The 19,517-nt window shown below is 43.5% G+C and overlaps 1 protein-coding gene across 2 annotated transcripts in view; it reads left to right on the top strand.

Moving 5' to 3' along the window:
* nectin1b (nectin cell adhesion molecule 1b) overlaps window positions 1-19,517 on the top strand; it is a 370,403-nt gene that overhangs the window by 111,630 nt on the left and 239,256 nt on the right. For both annotated transcript variants that reach the window (XM_067970850.1, XM_067970851.1), the window contains exon 5: window positions 11,007-11,158. In XM_067970850.1, coding sequence (XP_067826951.1) covers window positions 11,007-11,158 — 152 coding nt within the window. The remainder of the gene's footprint in view (window positions 1-11,006; window positions 11,159-19,517) is intronic.

Here is a 19,517-nt window from a genome sequence, read left to right as displayed (position 1 = left end):
GAGATGACCGTCCCTATCTCTGTACCCTCCGGGATCTCCACGCTCTTCCAATTCTGGCCTTATTTGTATCCCCGATTTCCCTCGCCCCACCATTGGTGGCTGTGCCTTCAGCTGCCTAAGTCCTAAGCTTTGGATACCCTCCGTAAACCCCTCTAGCTTGCTCTCCTCTTTTAAGAAGCTCCTTAAAACCTACCTTTTTGACCAAGCTTTTGGTTACGTATCCTAATATCTCTATGTGGCTGGGTGTCAAATTTTGTCTGATAATGTTCCTGTGAGGCGCCTTGGGATGTTTTATTACCTTAAAGGCGCTATATAAATTCAAGTTGTTGTTGTCTGGCATAGGCAGTGCTTCCAGCGTCCTCAGAGTATGATTGAATCTTTGATTCATTCACACTGACCCATCCACTGCAGTTGGGATGAGGGCCATCAATTTTTAGCTGAACCTGTTTGTGAAATTGTTAAATATCCTTTCTTTACTTTTAACCCTTTTGATTGAACGTTTGTGAGACAGAGGTCATCGTGGTAAGGGATGTCAGTACTGAGGAATGGAACATTTTCCTGTGTTTGCACCTACTTGTTGCTTTCTCCACTCTGAAAACAATGACTAACCCCAGCCTCAGACCATTGTATCACTTGGGAAATTCCTTTTCCTTCACAGCCGTCCTTGAACACTCTCTGTGAAACTGGTAATTTCAGTACCATTAGAGTTCATTGGTGGGTTGTTCTGTACTTTGGGTGAATGCCCAAAGAAATGGACTGAGGCTGCTAAAACTCACTTAACTTCAGACATTTACAGCTGTCAGATTCTGGTCTAGATTCAGGGCTGGGACTCACAGGTGAGAGATCATGTTGTATGTGACTACGTTACCCAGTCCCCCAACTAGATTTTCTTCAGTGATTCACTGTCCTGAGGATTGGTTAGGAGTGAAGTTCTATTTTAATGGTTGTTTTAATGCATTCTTACAGGTGCTGGTGGTGGTAGTGGTTAGAATGGCAGTCATCACAACGTTGATAGGGCGCAGCACCCAGTTCAAATTATCTGATCCTTTCTGTGTATACTTGGCTCAATTGGCGCCGGCTGGGCCCAGAGCGTGGGGCGCCGGCTGGGCCCAGAGCGTGGGGCGCCGGCTGGGCCCAGAGCGTGGGGCGCCGGCTGGGCCCAGAGCGTGGGGCGCCGGCTGGGCCCAGAGCGTGGGGCGCCGGCTGGGCCCAGAGCGTGGGGCGCCGGCTGGGCCCAGAGCGTGGGGCGCCGGCTGGGCCCAGAGCGTGGGGCGCCGGCTGGGCCCAGAGCGTGGGGCGCCGGCTGGGCCCAGAGCGTGGGGCGCCGGCTGGGCCCAGAGCGTGGGGCGCCGGCTGGGCCCAGAGCGTGGGGCGCCGGCTGGGCCCAGAGCGTGGGGCGCCGGCTGGGCCCAGAGCGTGGGGCGCCGGCTGGGCCCAGAGCGTGGGGCGCCGGCTGGGCCCAGAGCGTGGGGCGCCGGCTGGGCCCAGAGCGTGGGGCGCCGGCTGGGCCCAGAGCGTGGGGCGCGCTTGAAGGAAGCATAGTGAGAAAGTGTGGGCACTGTGCAGAAATGATTAATAAAGTAAAAATGATTATTTAATGAAGTAATTAAACAATGCCTCAACATGATTGGATGAACAAGCGTGCACACTCTTCACTGTTCCCTCCAACTTCTGAATTGCACCCAGATTTTGTTTGTTTTATGTTGAAGTATCATCTACCGTGGAACTCAAAACTTGTGTTGCAACACATTTGGGTTTCACTTGAGCAACATTGGTTTTCACTGGGCAATGTCACCTTCACAGCAGTTTCACTGTTTACTGAAAACAAATGCATTATGAAGAGTTAGCTGCTCGGGGGCATTGAGTGGCAGTGGGAGGACACATTAGCATATGTTTTTAACTGAAACTAAAGCCTACTCATGCCCAAACAGATCCTGCTATAATGGGTCACCTATTACTACAAGTCTTTAGAGCAGTTGTTTAGGTTTTGCATATGATTCTGGGTCAGACGGCAAGGCCTGTCGGTTACTTTAATCAGCTGTTGTGATCTCATGTCGCAGCTTAACTAATTGTTACGGTAAAATTTATTAAACCATGCAAAGAACTTTCAGCTTAGGATGTGCCTGGGCAGGTGGACGGCAGGTCAAGTACATTTTAATCAGCTTCTAACCCCCTGGAGTCCCATCTGTTCCAACACACAATGAAAATAAATTACAATTTAGAGCAAGGTAAAATAGCTTGTTTGTTCGAAAATCAAAGCATCCAGGATCTTAACTGTTGTGGATGGAAAAATATTGGGTCTTGGGGGTGGGCGGTTAGAGAGAGAGAGTGTTGTTGTTTTTCTCTGTGATTCAATAGCTGTTTATATTGAGCTTGACTAAATGAGGATTTAATGGATGGATTCAGTGGCAGATGTGGCATGCGGGGTTGGATTCTGTGTGAGCTGGGTTTGGTCAGAGCATGTCAGTGTGATCTAACTAGAGTTGGCAGTTTGATCCAGTTCCCGGTGAGCCTAAATTGATTCCAAATGGCCATTTCTGGCAAGGATCTGAATGTTATATTAGTCTCACTTTAGCTGTTCGTCCAACACTGGATCAGTCACCCCACTAGTGCTAAGAACTGTGGTAATAAAACTGCAACCCCCACCTCCAACTATTCACATAAATCAGCATGCTTCAGTAAAATAGCAGACATTCCCAGCATTGTGCTCTTGGTCTGTGTTTACCTGGCCCAGAATTTATCTGCCAATGTTGATCCCTTTTACAGGGGTCGTTGGGCATTGACCTTTTTGAAGTCATTTCTAAATTTTTATTACTTGTTCAACAGTTGGCAATGTGAGTTATCCTGTTTACTGGGTGTACAGGGCACAACTTCAAAATTTGCAGATGACACAAAACTTGGAAGGGTAGTAAACAGTGAGGAGGATAGTGATAGACTTCAAGAGGATATAGACAGGCTGGTGGCATGGGCGGACACGTCGCAGATGAAATTTAATGCAGAAAAATGCAAAGTGATACATTTCGGTAGGAAGAATGAGGAGAGGCAATATAAACTAGAGGGTACAACTGTAAAAGGGGTACAAGAACAGAGAGATTTGGGGGTAAATGTGTACAAATCGTTGAAGGTGGCAGGGCAGGTTGAGAAAGCGATTTTAAAAAAAGCATATGGGATCCTGGGCTTTATAAATAGAGACATAGAGTACAAAAGTATGGAAGTCATGATGAGCCTTTATAAAACACTGGTACGGCCACAACTGGCGTATTGGGAACAGTTCTGGGCACCGCACTTCAGGAAAGATGTGAAGGCCTACGAAAGGATGCGGAAGAGATTTTCTAGAATGATTCCAGGGATGAGGGACTTTAGTTATGTGATAGACTGGAGAAGCTGGGGTTCTCCTTGGAACAGAGAAGGTTGAGAGAAGATTTGATCGAGGTATTCAAAATCATGAGGGGTCCAGACAGAGTAGATAGAGAGAAACTGTGCCATTGGCAGAAGGGTCAAGAACCAGAGGACATAGATTTAAGGTGATTGGCAAAAGAACCAAAGGTGACATTTTTAAGGAAAAACTTTTTCACACAGCAAGTGGTTATGATCTGGAATGCACTGCCCGAGGGGGTGGTGGAGGCAGATTCAGTCATGGCCTTCAAAAGGGAACTGGATCAGTACTTGAAAGGAAAAAATTTGCAGGGCTACGGGGACAGGACAGGACAGGACAGGGCAGGGCAGGGGAGTGGGACAAGCTGGATTGTTCTTGCATAGAGCCAGCATGGACTCGATGGGCCGAATAGCCTCCTTCCATGCTGTAACCTTTCTATGATTCTGTACTTCGTCCAGTGCCATTAGTGCACTAATTTCTCATTCATTTTTTTTACTGCTGTGGTTTATTAAAGTTTTTAGATAAGCAAATTACAAATGTTGTGATGAAGTGAGTCAGCTGGACAAAAGAAACAAATTACTCATCACAAATTAAAGTATGGTTGGCTTGCCTTGATAACGGACTCCATTAATGGATAGTACAAATTAATTGAAATGATTCCGCTCGCTACCCTTTTGGACTGGCTGCAAGACTGAGCTAATTGTCAGTCATTGGAAACTGCACAGAAGGCTCAGTTCAGCATGGGGCTATTACTGAGAGCAGTATCAGAAAAGCAGGCAAGTGCTGTGGTTGGTGCACCTTCCCTAGCCTCTTTCCTCATCCAGGTTTAATTTTCTTATTTTTTTGCTCATCGGAGTGAGGAATGCCAGTGCAGGGGAAGGGAACAGTTCCCCAGTTATTTCACCCAGTGTCAGCACGCTCGGGTTGAGTTATACACAGGTTAAATGCACCGTACTGTGCTCCATCAGTGCGCCTTAATTCTAACCTCAGAGTACTCACTTTTGCACTCGTGTGACATTTCCAATTTCCACACCATTTGTCTTGGAGTGTCTGTGAGCAAGATTGCCAGTTGAGTGCTATTTTGTGCTGAATGTGGACAGTTTTGTGCTTGGTTGAAATGCCCAAACCATTTCATTTAGGGACACTGACATCTTTGAGAGAGGAGACATTCACCCTTTTTCTCTGTGCTGATTTTAAGGCCAGGCCTTAGACGTGAAAGGATCATGTGTTCAATCCATTATTACCAGTCCGTCCTTCCATTTTTTTTTAAATACAATGTGGAACCTTTAATTTGGTAAACGCATTTATTCAGCTGAGTATTAGAGGGTGGATTACAAAGTGAAAAATGATGCCTGTTTATAGTGACTAGAGGCAAGAGACAGTGCGACTGTGTCTCCCTGTATTTATAATGTGAGTGGCACTGTATCTCTGTATTTATAATACATACAAAGCCCTGTCTCTGCTGTATATGGTTGTCCTGCATATTGAGGATGATTGGAGATTTCTCTGGTCTGCTGGTGAATCAGCTGGTGACTGCGTCAGGGCAGAGAAGGGGAGAGGTTTCTGTCCCTATATTCCTCTATTATTTGATAATTACGCTTATTTAAAATGCATGCTATTATGTCTGTACCCGTTGATTGTGTCCCATGACTTTGTATCTCTGAGATCAGGTGGCTGTTGCAATATTAAAAACTGAGTCTGCATTCCCACAGCTGCATTCTCCATTCAGTGAGCTGATACATTCTCATTGTTTATAATGGAAACAATGGCAGCAAATTATCTGTGTAGATATTATACTAATAGATATGTCAGGCAGGAACTTCAGATGTTTGGGGGATGGGGTTCCTTGGGGTTGGGACTGTGAATGTATCATCACATACTCCCAAAGCAACTCTGGACCCTGTACATGCTGGTGATTTATGCCTATCTATATTGTATTGTAAGCTAGTAATAAAATGGGCCAGTTGTTGCTTGTCTGCTCACAGACTGGTTCCACTTACTGTTGTCTCTGAGGCTAAAGGCAATCTCACAGTTCTTGTTGCTCCCTACTCAGTTTTCCGCTATTAACTTAGAAAAAGATGCAGTGTTTGTAAATTTAGCGTGCTTATAATGATGCATTTGCAGCATGTAAGTCTGTTACAAGTAGTACTTCCTTGATGATCAGAATTAAATTTCCAGTATGGAGACTGAGCCCCATTTTACTGCAGTCTCGCCCTTCTGACTAGGTGCGATGCCCTCATGATGTCAGCAGTTTTATATGTAAATAAACACATGCTGCATTAAACTGTAACTACACAAATGCTGGAATCTCGACCAGGAGTCTTAAGTTTGATTCTTGAGGAGCCCTCCTTGTTCTAAGACTAATGTTACATCATGAATAAATGGTCTGTGCACATTCAGTTATGGCGCAATATGTACTGAAGGGATGCAGGATAATTTTTTTGGGTGTACATAGGTAAAGAAATGTTACCTAAGCACTGACCTCGCATGACCTTTTTGTTTTTGGCGAGTATTGTTCTGTCTATCTCTTACGCTCAAGTTTAACAGACCGTGCTAGAAACCTTTCAGAACAGTTTCTGTACAAACCTCGAGTTTAATATCTTCGACTGCAGCCAGTCCAGATGTCAGGCTGTGAGTGATTGGACAGGATTTAACTGTGATTGTGATGATGGGAGAAACAGAATTTACTCTGACAACTAATCGGCTTTTCAGTGCTCTGAGCCGATTCATCACTCGCCTGTCAGTGCAGAGCTAAACACAATAACAACAGGCAGAACACAGCCCAGCAGTGTTAAAGTGTTTGAGTTTTAGGAGCTCAGAGACACCTGCAGTCATTGCCAATCAGCAGTTGCCATCGGTAGAGCAATAAACTGTTACCTTTTAGTAGAAGGTCCTGTCTTTAGAGGAACAACACTACGCCTTGATGCACTTTTATCTTTTAGGATACTGTAATTTCTTTCACTGCATGGCTGGTCGCAGTGGAGGCTGGAAATACGAACATACGAATTAAGAGCAGGAGTAGGCCATTCGGCCCCTCGAGCCTGCTCTGCCATTTGATAAGATCATGGCTGATTTGACTGTGACCTCAACCCTACTTTCCTGTCTACCGACTATAACCTTTGACTCCCTTGTTAATCAGGAATCTATCTAACTCAGCCTTAAAAATATTCAATGACCCTGCCTCCACCACTCTCTGGGGAAGGGAGTTCCATAGACTCACGACCCTCTAAGAGAAAAAAATTCTCCTCATCTCCCTCTTAAATGGGAGACCCCTTATTTTTAAACTGTGGCCCCTAGTTCTAGTCTCTACCACAAGGAGAAACATCCTCTCAGCATCTACCCCTTCAAATCCCCTCAGGATCTTATATGTTTCAATAAGATCACATGTCCTTATGCTAAACTCCAGTGTATACAGGCCCAACTTGTCCAACCTTTCCTCATAAGATGACCCCCTCATCCCAGGAATCAGTTGAGTGAACCTTCTCTGAACTGCCTCTAAAGCAGTTATGTCCTTTCTTAAATAAGACCAAAACTGCACACAATATCCTAGATGTGGTCTCACCAAAGCCCTGTACAACTGTAGCAAAACATCTCTACTTTTATATTCCATTCCCCTTGCAATAAATGACAACCATTCCATTTGCCTTCCTAATCACTTGCTCTACCTGCATACTAACTTTTTGTGATTCATGTAGTAGGACACCCAGATCCCTCTGTACCTCAGAGTTCTGCAATCTCTATCCATTTAAATAATATACTGCTTTTCTATTCCTCCTGCCGAAGTGGACAAGTTCACATTTTCCCACATTATACTCCATCTGCCAAATTTTTGCCCACTCACTTAACCTATCTATATCCCTTTGCAGACTCCTTATGTCCTCTTCACAACTTACTTTCCTACCTACCTTTGTGTCATCAGCAAATTTAGCAACCATACATTCGGTCCCTTCATCCAAGTCATTGATATAGATTGTAAATAGTTGAGCCCCCAGCACTGATCCCTGTGGCACTCCACTCGTTACATCTTGCTAACCTGAAAATGACCCATTTATTCCTACTCTCTGTTTCCTGTTAGCTAACCAATCCTTTGTCCATGCTAATATGTTACCCCCTACACCATGAGCTCTTATTTTGTGTAGTAGCCTTTGATGTGGCACCTTGTCAAAAGCCTTCTGGAAATCCAAGTACACCACATCCACAGGATCCCCTTGATCCACGTTGCTTGTTACTTCCTCAAAGAACTCTAATAAATTAGTCAAACACAATTTCCCTTTCACAAAGCCATGTTGACTCTGCTGATTGCATTGAGATTTTCTAAGTGCCCTGCTATAACCGCCTTAAAAATATATTCTAGCATTTTCCCTATGACAGATGTTAAGCTAACTGGCCTGTAGTTTCCTGCTTTCTGTCTCCCTCCTTTCTTGAAAGAGGAGTTACATTTGCTATTTTCCAATCTGATGGGACCCTTCCAGAATCTAGGGAATTTTGGAAAATTAATACCATTGCATCTACTATCTCTGCAGCCACTTCTTTTAAGACCCGAGGATGAAGTCCGTCAGGACCTGGGGGACTTGTCAGCTTTTAGTTCTAATAATTTTTCCGGAACCCTTTCTCTGGTGATTGTAAATGTTTTAAGTTCCTCCCTCCCTTTCACCTCTTGATTCACGGATGCAAAATAGAGAAGTTGCAGCACATGTTTTGTAGTTTGGGATTAGGAGTGTATATCTAGTTGTTCAAAGCACCATGTGCTGTTGTACAGAGCTGTACAGATCAGAATGTCTCGGGTTCAAATAATGGTCTGTGCTAAATTAGTTGTTTTTAATTGGGACACTGCAATTGATCTCAGTGCCCATAGGCTAGGCACGGAGAAAATTAGCCAGGATTCCTGATTCTGATCATCCAGTGGCTCTGCTGGGAAGTGTGCATGTGGACATTGGGTGGTGACAGAATTGGTCTCCACTCTGATGCCTTCCACTGTAAAATAGCCTGCTGACACTTGCACCCACACTCACACAAGGATTAGGGATGCCTGTGGAACCACATCCCAGCAAGAATCTGGGGGAAGTGGGGAGAAAAATATGTGTACATGTCTGTATACCTATGTATGAATGCGTCTACAAGTCTCAGAGTGTGTGTATATAAATAGAATCATAGAATGGTTACGGCATAGAAGGAGGCCTTTTGGCCCATCAAGCCTGTGCCGGCTATCTGCAAGAGCAATCCAGCTAGTCCCATTCCCCGGCTCTTTCCACGTGGCCCTGCAAATTTTTCTCCTTCAGCTACCTATCTAATTCCTTTTTGAAAGCCACAATTGACCCTGCTTCCACCACCCTTTCAGGCAGCGCATTCTAGATCCTAACCACTCGCTGCGTAAAAAAGTTTTTCTTCATGTTGCCTTTGGTTCTTTTGTCAGTCACTGTAAACCTGTGCCGTCTGGTTCGCGACCCTTCCGCCAGTGGGAACAGTTTTTCTTTATTTACTTTGTCTAGACCCTTCATGATTTTGAACACCTCTATCAAATCTCCTCTTAACCTTCTCTGCTCCAAGGAGAACAATCCCAGCTTTTCCAGTCTATCCACGTAACTGAGGTCCCTCATCCCTGGAACCATTCTAGTAAATCTTTTCTGCATTCTCTCTAAGGCCTTCACATCCTTCCTAAAGTGTGGTGCCCAGAATTGGACACAATACTCCAGTTGTGGCCGAACCAGTATTTTATAGAGGTTCAACATAACATCCTCGCTTTTGTACTCTATGCCTCTATTTATAAAGCTTAGGATCAGTATGTTTTCTTCACTGCTTTCTCAACCTGTCCTGCCACCTTCAACGACCTGTGCACATATACCCCCAGGTCTCTCTGTTCCTGCACCCCCTTTAGAGTTGTACCCTGTGGTTTATATTGCCTCTCCTCGTTCTTCCTACCAAAATGTATCATCTCGCACTTCTCAACGTTAAATTTCATCTGTCACGTGTCTGCCCATTCTATCAGCCTGTCTATGTCCTCTTGAAGTCTATCACTATCCTCCTCACTGTTTACTACACTTCCAAGTTTTGTGTCATCTGCAAATTTTGAAATTGTGCCCTGTACACCCAAGTCAAAGTCATTAATATATATCAAGAAAAGCAGTGGTCCCAGTACCGACCCCTAGGGAACACCACTGCATACCTTCCTCCAGTCTGAAAATGTTAGTCTGTTTTTGTGTTCTATCAGTACGCTTGGTTCAAACAGGGGTTACGGCAGGCTTTTCCGAGAGTGTGTTCAGATCCTTTATGTCCTTTGGTGGCAGAAATACTGTGTACCAGCTGCATACCACACTGTCATAGGTGAGGCTATCCTGTTGGAGAGATGGTGGGGGGGCTATGTTGAGGAGGTGAAAATTACTAGTGTTTGTGATTGACTGTATGTGGGGATTGATGTTCAGTTTAGAGTTGAATAGGATGCAGAGGCTACACACCTGTGGTTACAGCCTGAACTGGGGAGGGAGGCAGCACTAAATGGCTCCACTAAATAAGTATAGAAATGTAAACTCTTGGAAATAAATTTTAAAAATTGGGAGAAACACAAAAGTCTAGAGCAAGGCTAGAGTTTAGAAAGACATCTCTCCCCCACCCCCCCCCCCCACCCAAGACAGTCAATATGTAGAACAAACTCCCAGAGAAGGGAATTAATTCGGATCAGTTAGCACCTTAAAACGAAGTGCGCTCTCTCTCACGTGTACGCCTGTTGGTAATTACAATCTCTTTCGATATAAACGTTTCTAATTTCTGTCAGCAAAACACTGGTATCATAATTACTTGGCTTCAAAATTGATCTCATTTTTGAAAACTTTCTCAGCATAAAACACGTTCTGAAGTTTATAGAATACAAAACATTTGCTACAACAGGTGTGTAATCACTACACTTTTTTTAAACTCACAAACACAGCCTCTTAAAAAAAAACTCATTATAAATTTACTTTAATATATAATGAGAATATTAATAAAGCATTTGAAGTTTGTCCTCTAATTTTTTTAAAAATAATTTTGAAAAACAACTGAATACAAACTACTAGAAGCTAAGGACAATATTTCCTCAGTACAGCTGACTGAACGCTACACTGCACATGCTCAGACTGCAAAATCCGTAATTCCGCTCAACGTCACAGTTCTGTGCAAAAATATCGAGTCCATGCCCAGGTTTTGGGAGAGGCTGAGGCCTTCAAGTAAAAACTTTAATGAAGGCATTAAAAGACACAAGACAATTCAGAAATATAAGGAGTAAAAATGTATATAAAATTGAAACTTATATGTGATGATACCGCTGTGGCATGGTGTCTTTCTGTGATGGTGCCATTGTAATGCACTATTATGGTCCTCTCACAACGTGCTTGTTGTTTTGACTATTGCATCACTTCTTAATGGTAAATCCTGGATTGAGGAGCAAACCATCTTTTCAGGGTTAAAGTCCAGGTGCCACAGGGATGGATCACTGTATCAATGCGATTCACCCCTCTGTGCCACTATCGGAGGGAGGCGACATTAATCCCCTCAGTCTGAGCTGAATTTGAAACCAAGTGTCTCAGAGAAAAGTCACTGCTCTAATGCTTCAAGAGCTCTGATCTTTGTTGAAATTACAGTGTATTTATTTTTATAGGTTAAATGGATCGCTCCCTGTAAATGTGGAACCGCAGAACACCACCCTGCTCTTCAAAGGGACTGTGACCTATGACCTTGCTGGGACATACATCTGTGAAGCTACGAATGCAATTGGCACACGGTCGGGCCTAGTGGAGGTCAACATTACAGGTAGGACAGAGCCTGCGGAAGAATCTTTATTAACAAAAGCTTTGCTGATCTGTAACTTGCTAACTTTGCAGCAACTGTAATTGCATGATTGGTATGTGGGACGGTGTTCTCAATGCTTGCTCGCTGATTCTAAGCACCTCACTGTTCTCGCCTCGCAGTTTGTCAGTGAGCAGTTCTCACCTTGGTCTATTTTTATGAAACCATCTGTCATACACAATACATAGTATTTAGAACGTGTCATCGACTCATGGTTTACTAGTAGATAGAAGAGGACAAGACTGTAACTATCAGAAATGAAAAGTGGTTTGAGACACTTTGCCTTGTACAGATTATAGCTGTCTGAGCTCTTGCAGCTCTGGCAGGGACACGTATTTCATTTCCAGTCAGTTGCCATGCTAAATGGTAAACTAGGTAATGTGACCATTGGTCTCCATCTTTTGATTGTATTAAGGATTGGGATAAGGGAAAAGGGCATGATGATGCGCCGTTTCGGTGTGCTGCATTCAAGGAATTAGATGCAAGTTAAAAATTGGGATTCCCCACACAGATCCCGATTTTAGCTGGACTATCAGATTATCAAGGGGAGAGAGAGCTGATTTATCAGATCACTGAAGAGCCAAGAACTAGAGAGAGCGACCGAGCTGTTCTGCATGATTCGTAAGGGGAGGGAACTGACATGTCAGGATTATTGGTGTATCATCATGTATCAAGGGGAGGGAAAGAGATGGCACGTCTAACTTCCAGAGCCTGGTCTGTGAGATTACCAGGGACTGGCGTGTTAATTATTGAGGGATGTGGAATGTTAGATTACCTCATGCAGAGAAAGGGAGGGAGCCAGCATGTACTTTTTAAATAGAATCTATTTATTTTCATATTTCCAATATTCTGTGGGTCCACCCAAGATGTGAACATCACTTTGTGTACAAATTTATCTCCAATTATTGTAGCGTAAAAAAAAAGTTTTAACTCCATCGCACTCAATATCAGCTCTGTAAAACTCAACAAAGATTATATTTCCAGTTCCTTCCTATTCCACATTGTAAAAAGATGCTGACTGTAAATCCCCTTTCTTGTCCATTCAGCAGAGTAAAGGTTAGGGTTGTGGTCACTGCATCTGTGCATAACTGCAGAATCTGTTTATTCAACGGGCTAACGGTTACTCAATTCACTCTCACTGTGGAGTTTGTGTTTGTTCAGCAAAGGAAGGGATATTCATTGTTTAACTGTACAGAATCACTCTTCTGCAGGCTAAAGGTTACTCACTGTGTAACTGCTCAGTTATCTTGGTTATTCTTTGTATAACTGTATGGAATTGCTGTTTGTTGACCAGGGTAAGGGGTTATTATCCCGCTTTCCTCCATCCTAACCAACAGTATACAGATTAACTACTGAGGCAAAAAATGCTGTAATACTTAAGTCTAGCCGATAGTATGAAATCTGCTGCTCCGGAAAGCTTGCCTATTGATGGCAATTTCATGACATGACGCTGTGTTAGCGAATGAGTGCAATGTTGAGTGTAACTAACAATGGGTATAGTTTATTTCAAGGTGTGTTTGAAAGTGTCTGAGCTGGGGCAACGGATCTTGCAGATTGTTGAAGTGTGTCAGTGAATAAAATGAAAGACAAAAGCACCCCTGCCTGCACTCGTGCTGGGTAACTTGGGACTGCCCCCTCCTGTACAAGTTGCTGGAAGACTTGCTGGTTATTTCTGATGTAGTATTTTTTTCTTGTGTTGAAATGAACCTGGAGCCTGACTTTCTCTAAATGCTTGTGTCTTAGTGCAATAGGATTTGCTTCACGTTTTGATCTGTGCAGTTGCAGTACTTCCTGTTTGCTATTGTATGTTGCCAGTGAGCCCTGGTGATTCTTAGCGACCCCTAAAGGGAGATGTCGGAAATGCAGCACTGTCGTTCTTACGTTCTTACCAGTTCATCCAGGTGAAACATCTCAGTTTCGTATGTCATGTTTTAGAGTTAGTAATATCAAATCTTGCTTTTATATCAAGAACTGCACAGGAGTAGTTTTTAGTCCATATGTGGCTGCATCTGGCTAGCAAGCCAGCCCTGGGGGAGGCTCCTGTTGGCATTGTGAATTTGGCAGAGTACTTGCTTGTAAGCTCAGGATTCAGGGCATGGTGTTGGAATGTGTTTTGACAAGTTCTGCCTCGGCTATTTGTCACATCACATGCAAACAGGACAATTGAATCAGTTCCGCACAAAATCATTAACAGCAGATGCAACAATTCTTTCCAGTGATGGATCCATTCCTAAAATGAATACAACCAAAGGTTCAAAAGCCTGAATGAATTGTACCTTCAGTTTTATTGCACTGTTTATGCTGCTAGCCCAGCTCTTGCTGCTCTGGTCCACAGCTGATGCGATGACTGGGTGTGAGTCATGCTGCTCATGGTATCATCACACTATCCACTCATGCATTTTGTCTGAAAGAAAGGAAGCATCATTGTTCAGACATTAAACTAGAGGTGACAACTTTTGCTTTTAATTGGATAGACTGGAGAAGCTGGGGTTGTTCTACTTAGAGCAGAGAAGGCTAAGGGGAGATTTGATAGAGGTTCTGTGGGGTTTTGACAGAGTAAATAAGGAGAAACTGTTTCCAGTGGCAGAAGGGTCGGTAACCAGAGGACGCAGATTTAAGGTGATCGGGAAAAGAGCCAGAGGCGACATGAGGAAACATTTATTTACGTAGTGAGTTGTAATGATCTGGAATGTACTGCCTGAAAGGGTGGTGGAAGCAGATTCAGTAGTAACTTTCAAAAGGGAATTAGATAAATACTTGAAGTGAAAAACATTGCGGGGGAATGGGACTAATTGGATAGCTGTTTGAAAGAGCTGGCACAGGCACGATGGGCTGAATGGCCTCCTCCTGTGCTGTACCTACTATGATACTTTGAGTCAGAACTTTGAAAATATTTGGTTGGGCCTTGAATTTACATTAAACTTGTGGGGTCAGCTGGCAGAGATAGCAGCTGATTTTTGTTCAGCTCTGCAGTAATCATGCTTGCTGGTCCAACATTAACATTAGTGGAAGTTACGGTGATATTTCTGTTCTTGACTGTTTCTGTTGTTACTGGCTGAATCAAGTTGCACGGTTGATGTGCAGAGAATGTGGGACAAAAGTGTAGCTGAGAATCTCGCTCTGTTTCGTCTAAGTTTAAAGGAGCACTGAGCACGGTAGTACTGATGAAATAGACAAGCAATATTGCGATGGGGTAGAGAGATGTTGGAGGCTGGAGATGAGAGAGGATTGCCCATCAGGTGGCAAGTTTTTTTCTTGTATACTATTCAGGAGTGTGGGAGAGGCATTAGAATAGATCTATGGGATCATTATTCAAAGCTTGGATAGACTAATGAAAGTTGAAAGCTGTTGAGGGGAAAAGTATTTTGGGATAAAAGAGCAGAGCTATCAAAGATAATAGATGAGAACTATTAGCTGGACTTGAGAGATATAAAGAAACTGGTGGATGGCTTTACCAGGGCTGCTGACCTCATTTTTTCGGAGGCTAGCGAGCTGACTGTATGTCTCCAACACATTGTGTTTTTATTTCAGATTTCCTGTAAATGCCATTTTTTTCTTTTATTTTCCCCCTTTGTTTTCATCACCTTATTCGGCTACTTTCATGCCCTTTTACTTTTTCATTGTCTTTCTTAAAACCGTAGGAGTTTTCAGAGCAGAAGGAGGCCAGTCATCCCATCATGTCTGTGCTGGCTCTTTGCTGGTTCAATCCAAAACTAATCCCATTGCCCCGCTTCCTCCTCATAGCCCTGTATCAATCCAAAACTAATCCTGCTGCCTCGCACACTCCCCATAGCCCTGTATCTTCCTCTGCTTTAAATATTTATTTAATTTTCCCTTAAATTATGTCATGGTCTCTGCATCGGTCATTTCCAGTGGCAAAGCATTCCATGTTCCAGCAACTATCTGCTTAAAAAAAAAATTCCTCCTGCCCCAGTCCTCACTCTGTGACCAGATGAAATCAATGACCCCTCGCCACTAACTCCCCAACCAGAGGAAATGACCTTTCTCTATTCACTTTATCAAAACCCTCCGTAATTTTAAAAACCTTCTCACTGCTATGAACTCCATACATCATTCACCAGTTTTCACCTTCACCCATTTGGGCATCTCCCTAGCCCCCTCCACCACACTTATTTTATTTGGTTCCATTAAATAAACAGGTCTTACGAAGGGTCCACATCCAAAATGTTAATCTGTCTCTTTTTATAGACGCTATCTGGCTGCTGTAGCATTTTATGTTTTATTGAAGATATCTTTGCTCATTGAAGGGTATGAATGAGGTCAAGATGATCTGCTTCAGCCATTGAGTGGAAGGGTAGTCTGTTGCTGACTTATTGTCCATATGTTAGTAACCAACTAGGGAGCATTTTTAACACCAACATACTGTCACACTTTCTGCCATAGTCCCACACATGGTTTTCCTCACATGCACTCTTTTACACTGTTGTGATCCTTTACACATTGCATGTTTCAAATTGGAAAAGATGTGTGGTGGGGTAGCTAGAAATAGGGATATTCATGAATTACTGTGGTCTCCTGGAACTTGCACGACTGCCTTAAGGGGTTGGATGGGTTTATGGTACATGAGGCTGCATTGTGTCTGGATGAGGAAGGATTGATGGACCAAATGATGTATCTATCCTTTTTCACATGCTCATATTTGCACATGCACAATTGCAATATAAATAAGATCAAAATCAGTCATACACCTGTAGGAGAGAGGAAGAAAAGTTACAGGTAGGAGCTGATTATTTCTTAAGACAAAGGTAACTAGCAGTGGAATCTTAAATATTCCATCTCATCAGCAAACTTTCACAATTTTAAGATTAAGATATTTTGAACAAACTAAAGCAGATTGTCATCGAGTCGATGACCCTGAATGAGCAGATAATCCCTAGGGCTGCTATATGTGCAAAATAAATTGATGGGATTTATTGATCAGCTTCCAGATAATGTACTCTAGGTCAAATCCTGTAATGTTTTTGAATGTTGGACTTACTGAAGTGGGGGCCGCTCAACCTTTCACTCTGCATCTCCATTTTTAGTTAATTTATAATTTTAGGGTGCAATATGTTTGTGATTCATTTGTGTATTAAATACATACATACTGTTGTTACGTTCTTCATTGCATTCTAAATCCATTTCACTTTCAGATCATGTAGACTTTTGAAGGCAGGGAGAGAGGGAGCTGGGACAGTAATCAGTCACCAGTGGGGAAAGGAGGGAGCAGGGGACGGTAATAATCCAGACTCGGAGGCATGAAAGACTAGGACGAAGGGCTGCGGATTTCCAGATATTCCATATTACTCAGTATTACACCCGTGTGTTTACCCACTAGATCATTAGGAAAGGAAATTTAATGTTAATACAGGGCAGATGTTGTGTAGGACGCACAAGTTCATAATGTGCTGGATTTTTAGAATAATTTTTTTAAAACTTATCTCGGCAATTGACTTTGTTCTGTTGGACTTCCTATTATTTTCTGAAACCTTAAGGGCTCTTTTTTTCTTTCTCTCTGTCTCCTTTCTTTCTCTCACTTCTTACTCTTTTTTGCTTTTTTTCTTTTTCCTACACTTCAACAGTGGCTATGCTTCAAAAGTGCATTGGCTGTTAAGTACTTTGAGATGTCCTGAGGTCTTTATCGCTCTTTTTAGCAATCTCTCTCTCCTGTTTAAAAAAAAGTACGGGATCCTGGACTTTATAAATAGAGGTATAGAGTGCAAAAGCAAAGAAATTATGCTAAACCTTGGGCACCACCCTATAGGAAGGATGTGAAAGCCTTTGAGAGGATGCAGAAGAGATTTACCGGAATGGAACCAGGGATGAGGGGCTTCGGCTATGTGGAGAGACTAGAGGCTGGGATTGTTCTTCTGAGAGCAAAGGAGGTTACGAGGAGATTTAATAGAGCTGTTTAAAATTAGACTAGATAGAGATAAACTGTTTCCACTGACCAATTTAAGATAATTGGCAAAAGAACCAGGGGGTAATGAGAATTGTTTTTTTACACTGCGAGTTATTATGAATGCGCTGCCTGAAAGGAAACCGATTCAATAGTAACTTTCAAAAGGGAATTGGATAAATACTTGAAAAGAAAAAATTGCAGGGCTATGGGAAAAGAGCAGGGGAATGGGACTAATTGGATAGCTCTTTCAAAGAGCCGGCACAGGCATGATTTTCTTATTCACTTCCCATCTCTCCCTTTTTCTTTCTGTCTCTCCTCTTCTCTCTTGTGCTCTCTCCTCCCAGCTCTCTCTATCTTTATCACCACCAGAAGGCAGCTCAGCCCATTTTTATCATTATTGGAAAGTTGTAGTTCTGGTTCCACATTTTAGTACCAGTCCCTCATAGTTCTATATGGTTATCATTAATGGCAATGGAGGGAAATTGATAGATAATGGGTGTGTAATTATTAGGAGATGGTTATTTGATGCCTGACGCTATTTTCTATTGTGGACATCAACAGGTGGTATGAATTGCCACTGTGTGGTCCTAGAGCAGGGTGTTCAAATTGCTGCCTGTGGGCCACACACAGTCTCATGTCTTCACCCACAAAGCCCAGGCAACTCAGCCCTATATTATCTTGTATCTCTTGTTGGTTTCTTCTGTTTGAATTTTGTGGGTGTGGAATTTGAAAATGGCCGATCCTTAGTGCTGTTGCCTCATTGGTGAATAAATGCTAAATCAGAACACAAAGATATGTTAGTAACAGCTTGAGATGTTTGAAAATGAATGGGACCTTGGGTTTAAACTTTATATGTGCCCCCTCAAGGCTCCAAGGTACTCATCTGTAAGGCCCATGAAGACCAGAGGTTTGGACCCCTCTGTCTTAGAGGGGTCCAAACCTTTCTTGGACACACGAATCTCCATCAAAGACAGGCACCTCAGCACCTCACTCTACCGCAAGCCCACGGACAACCTCACGATGCTCCACTTTTCCAGCTTCCACCCTAACCACATCAAAGAGGCCATCCCCTATGGACAGGCCCTGCGAATACACAGGGTCTGCTCAGACGAGGAGGAACGCGATGGACACCTACAGACGCTGAAAGACGCCCTCGTAAGAACGGGATATGACGCTCGACTCATCGATCGACAGTTCCGACGGGCCACAGCGAAAAATCGCATAGACCTCCTCAGAAGACAAACACGGGACACAACCAACAGAGTACCTTTAGTTGTCCAGTACTTCACCGGAGCGGAGAAACTGCGCCATGTTCTCCGCAGCCTTCAACATGTCATCGATGACGACGAACACCTCGTTATGGCCATCCCCACACCTCCACTACTCGCCTTCAAACAGCCACCCAACCTCAAACAGACCATCGTTCGCAGCAAATTACCCAGCTTTCAGGAGAACAGCATCCACAACACCACACAACCCTGCCACGGTAACCTCTGCAAGACATGCCAGATCATCGACACAGGTACCACCATCACACGAGAGGACACCACCCACCAGGTACATGGTTCATACTCCTGTGACTCGGCCAACGTTGTCTACCTCATACGTTGCAGGAAAGGATGCCCCAGAGCATGGTACATTGGCGAGACCATGCAGACACTGCGACAACGGATGAACGGACACCGCGCAACAATCGCCAGACAGGAGGGTTCCCTCCCAGTCGGGGAACACTTCAGCAGTCAAGGACATTCATCCACCGACCTTCGGGTAAGCGTACTCCAAGGCGGCCTTCGAGACACACGACAACGCAAAATCGTCGAGCAGAAATTGATAGCCAAGTTCTGCACCCATGAGGACGGCCTCAACCGGGATCTTGGGTTCATGTCACACTACACGTAACCCCACCAGCGAACAAAAGTTATCTGTTTTTAATATACCGGATCATTTGCTGTCTTTCTCTTCCTTCCGGATGTTTCTATGTTGCTGCCTCTTTTTTTTTGTTTGTTTGTATATTCGGTGGTCCTGTAGATAACACCTCTCTGTCTGAACACTTTGATTGCCTTGGCAACGGACAGTTGGAAAGATTATCTGTAATCACCAGGTATTGTTCTGTGATTTATAAATGCGAAAGGTTCGAGGATTTCTTGACATTCACCTGAGGAAGGAGGAAGCCTCCGAAAGCTTGTGATTTTCAAATAAAATTGTTGGACTATAACTTGGTGTTGTAAAATTGTTTACAATTGTCAACCCCAGTCCATCACCGGCATCTCCACATCATGCCTTAGAGGGTCAATGCAGATGTATCCATAGTAACAGTACTGATGTGTAAAGTGGGAACGCAAGATGGGGCATTGGATAGGGAGACAAGATGGGGAGTTTGATTTTCGATTCTTTGTGTGATTTCCGATCTTTATATTGTGC

Source organism: Heptranchias perlo, chromosome 33 (assembly GCF_035084215.1).
Source record: "Heptranchias perlo isolate sHepPer1 chromosome 33, sHepPer1.hap1, whole genome shotgun sequence".
Taxonomy (NCBI): Eukaryota; Metazoa; Chordata; class Chondrichthyes; order Hexanchiformes; family Hexanchidae; genus Heptranchias; species Heptranchias perlo.
The sequence above is the reverse complement of the archived record's forward strand: the minus strand, read 5'-3'. Positions and strand labels throughout refer to the sequence as shown.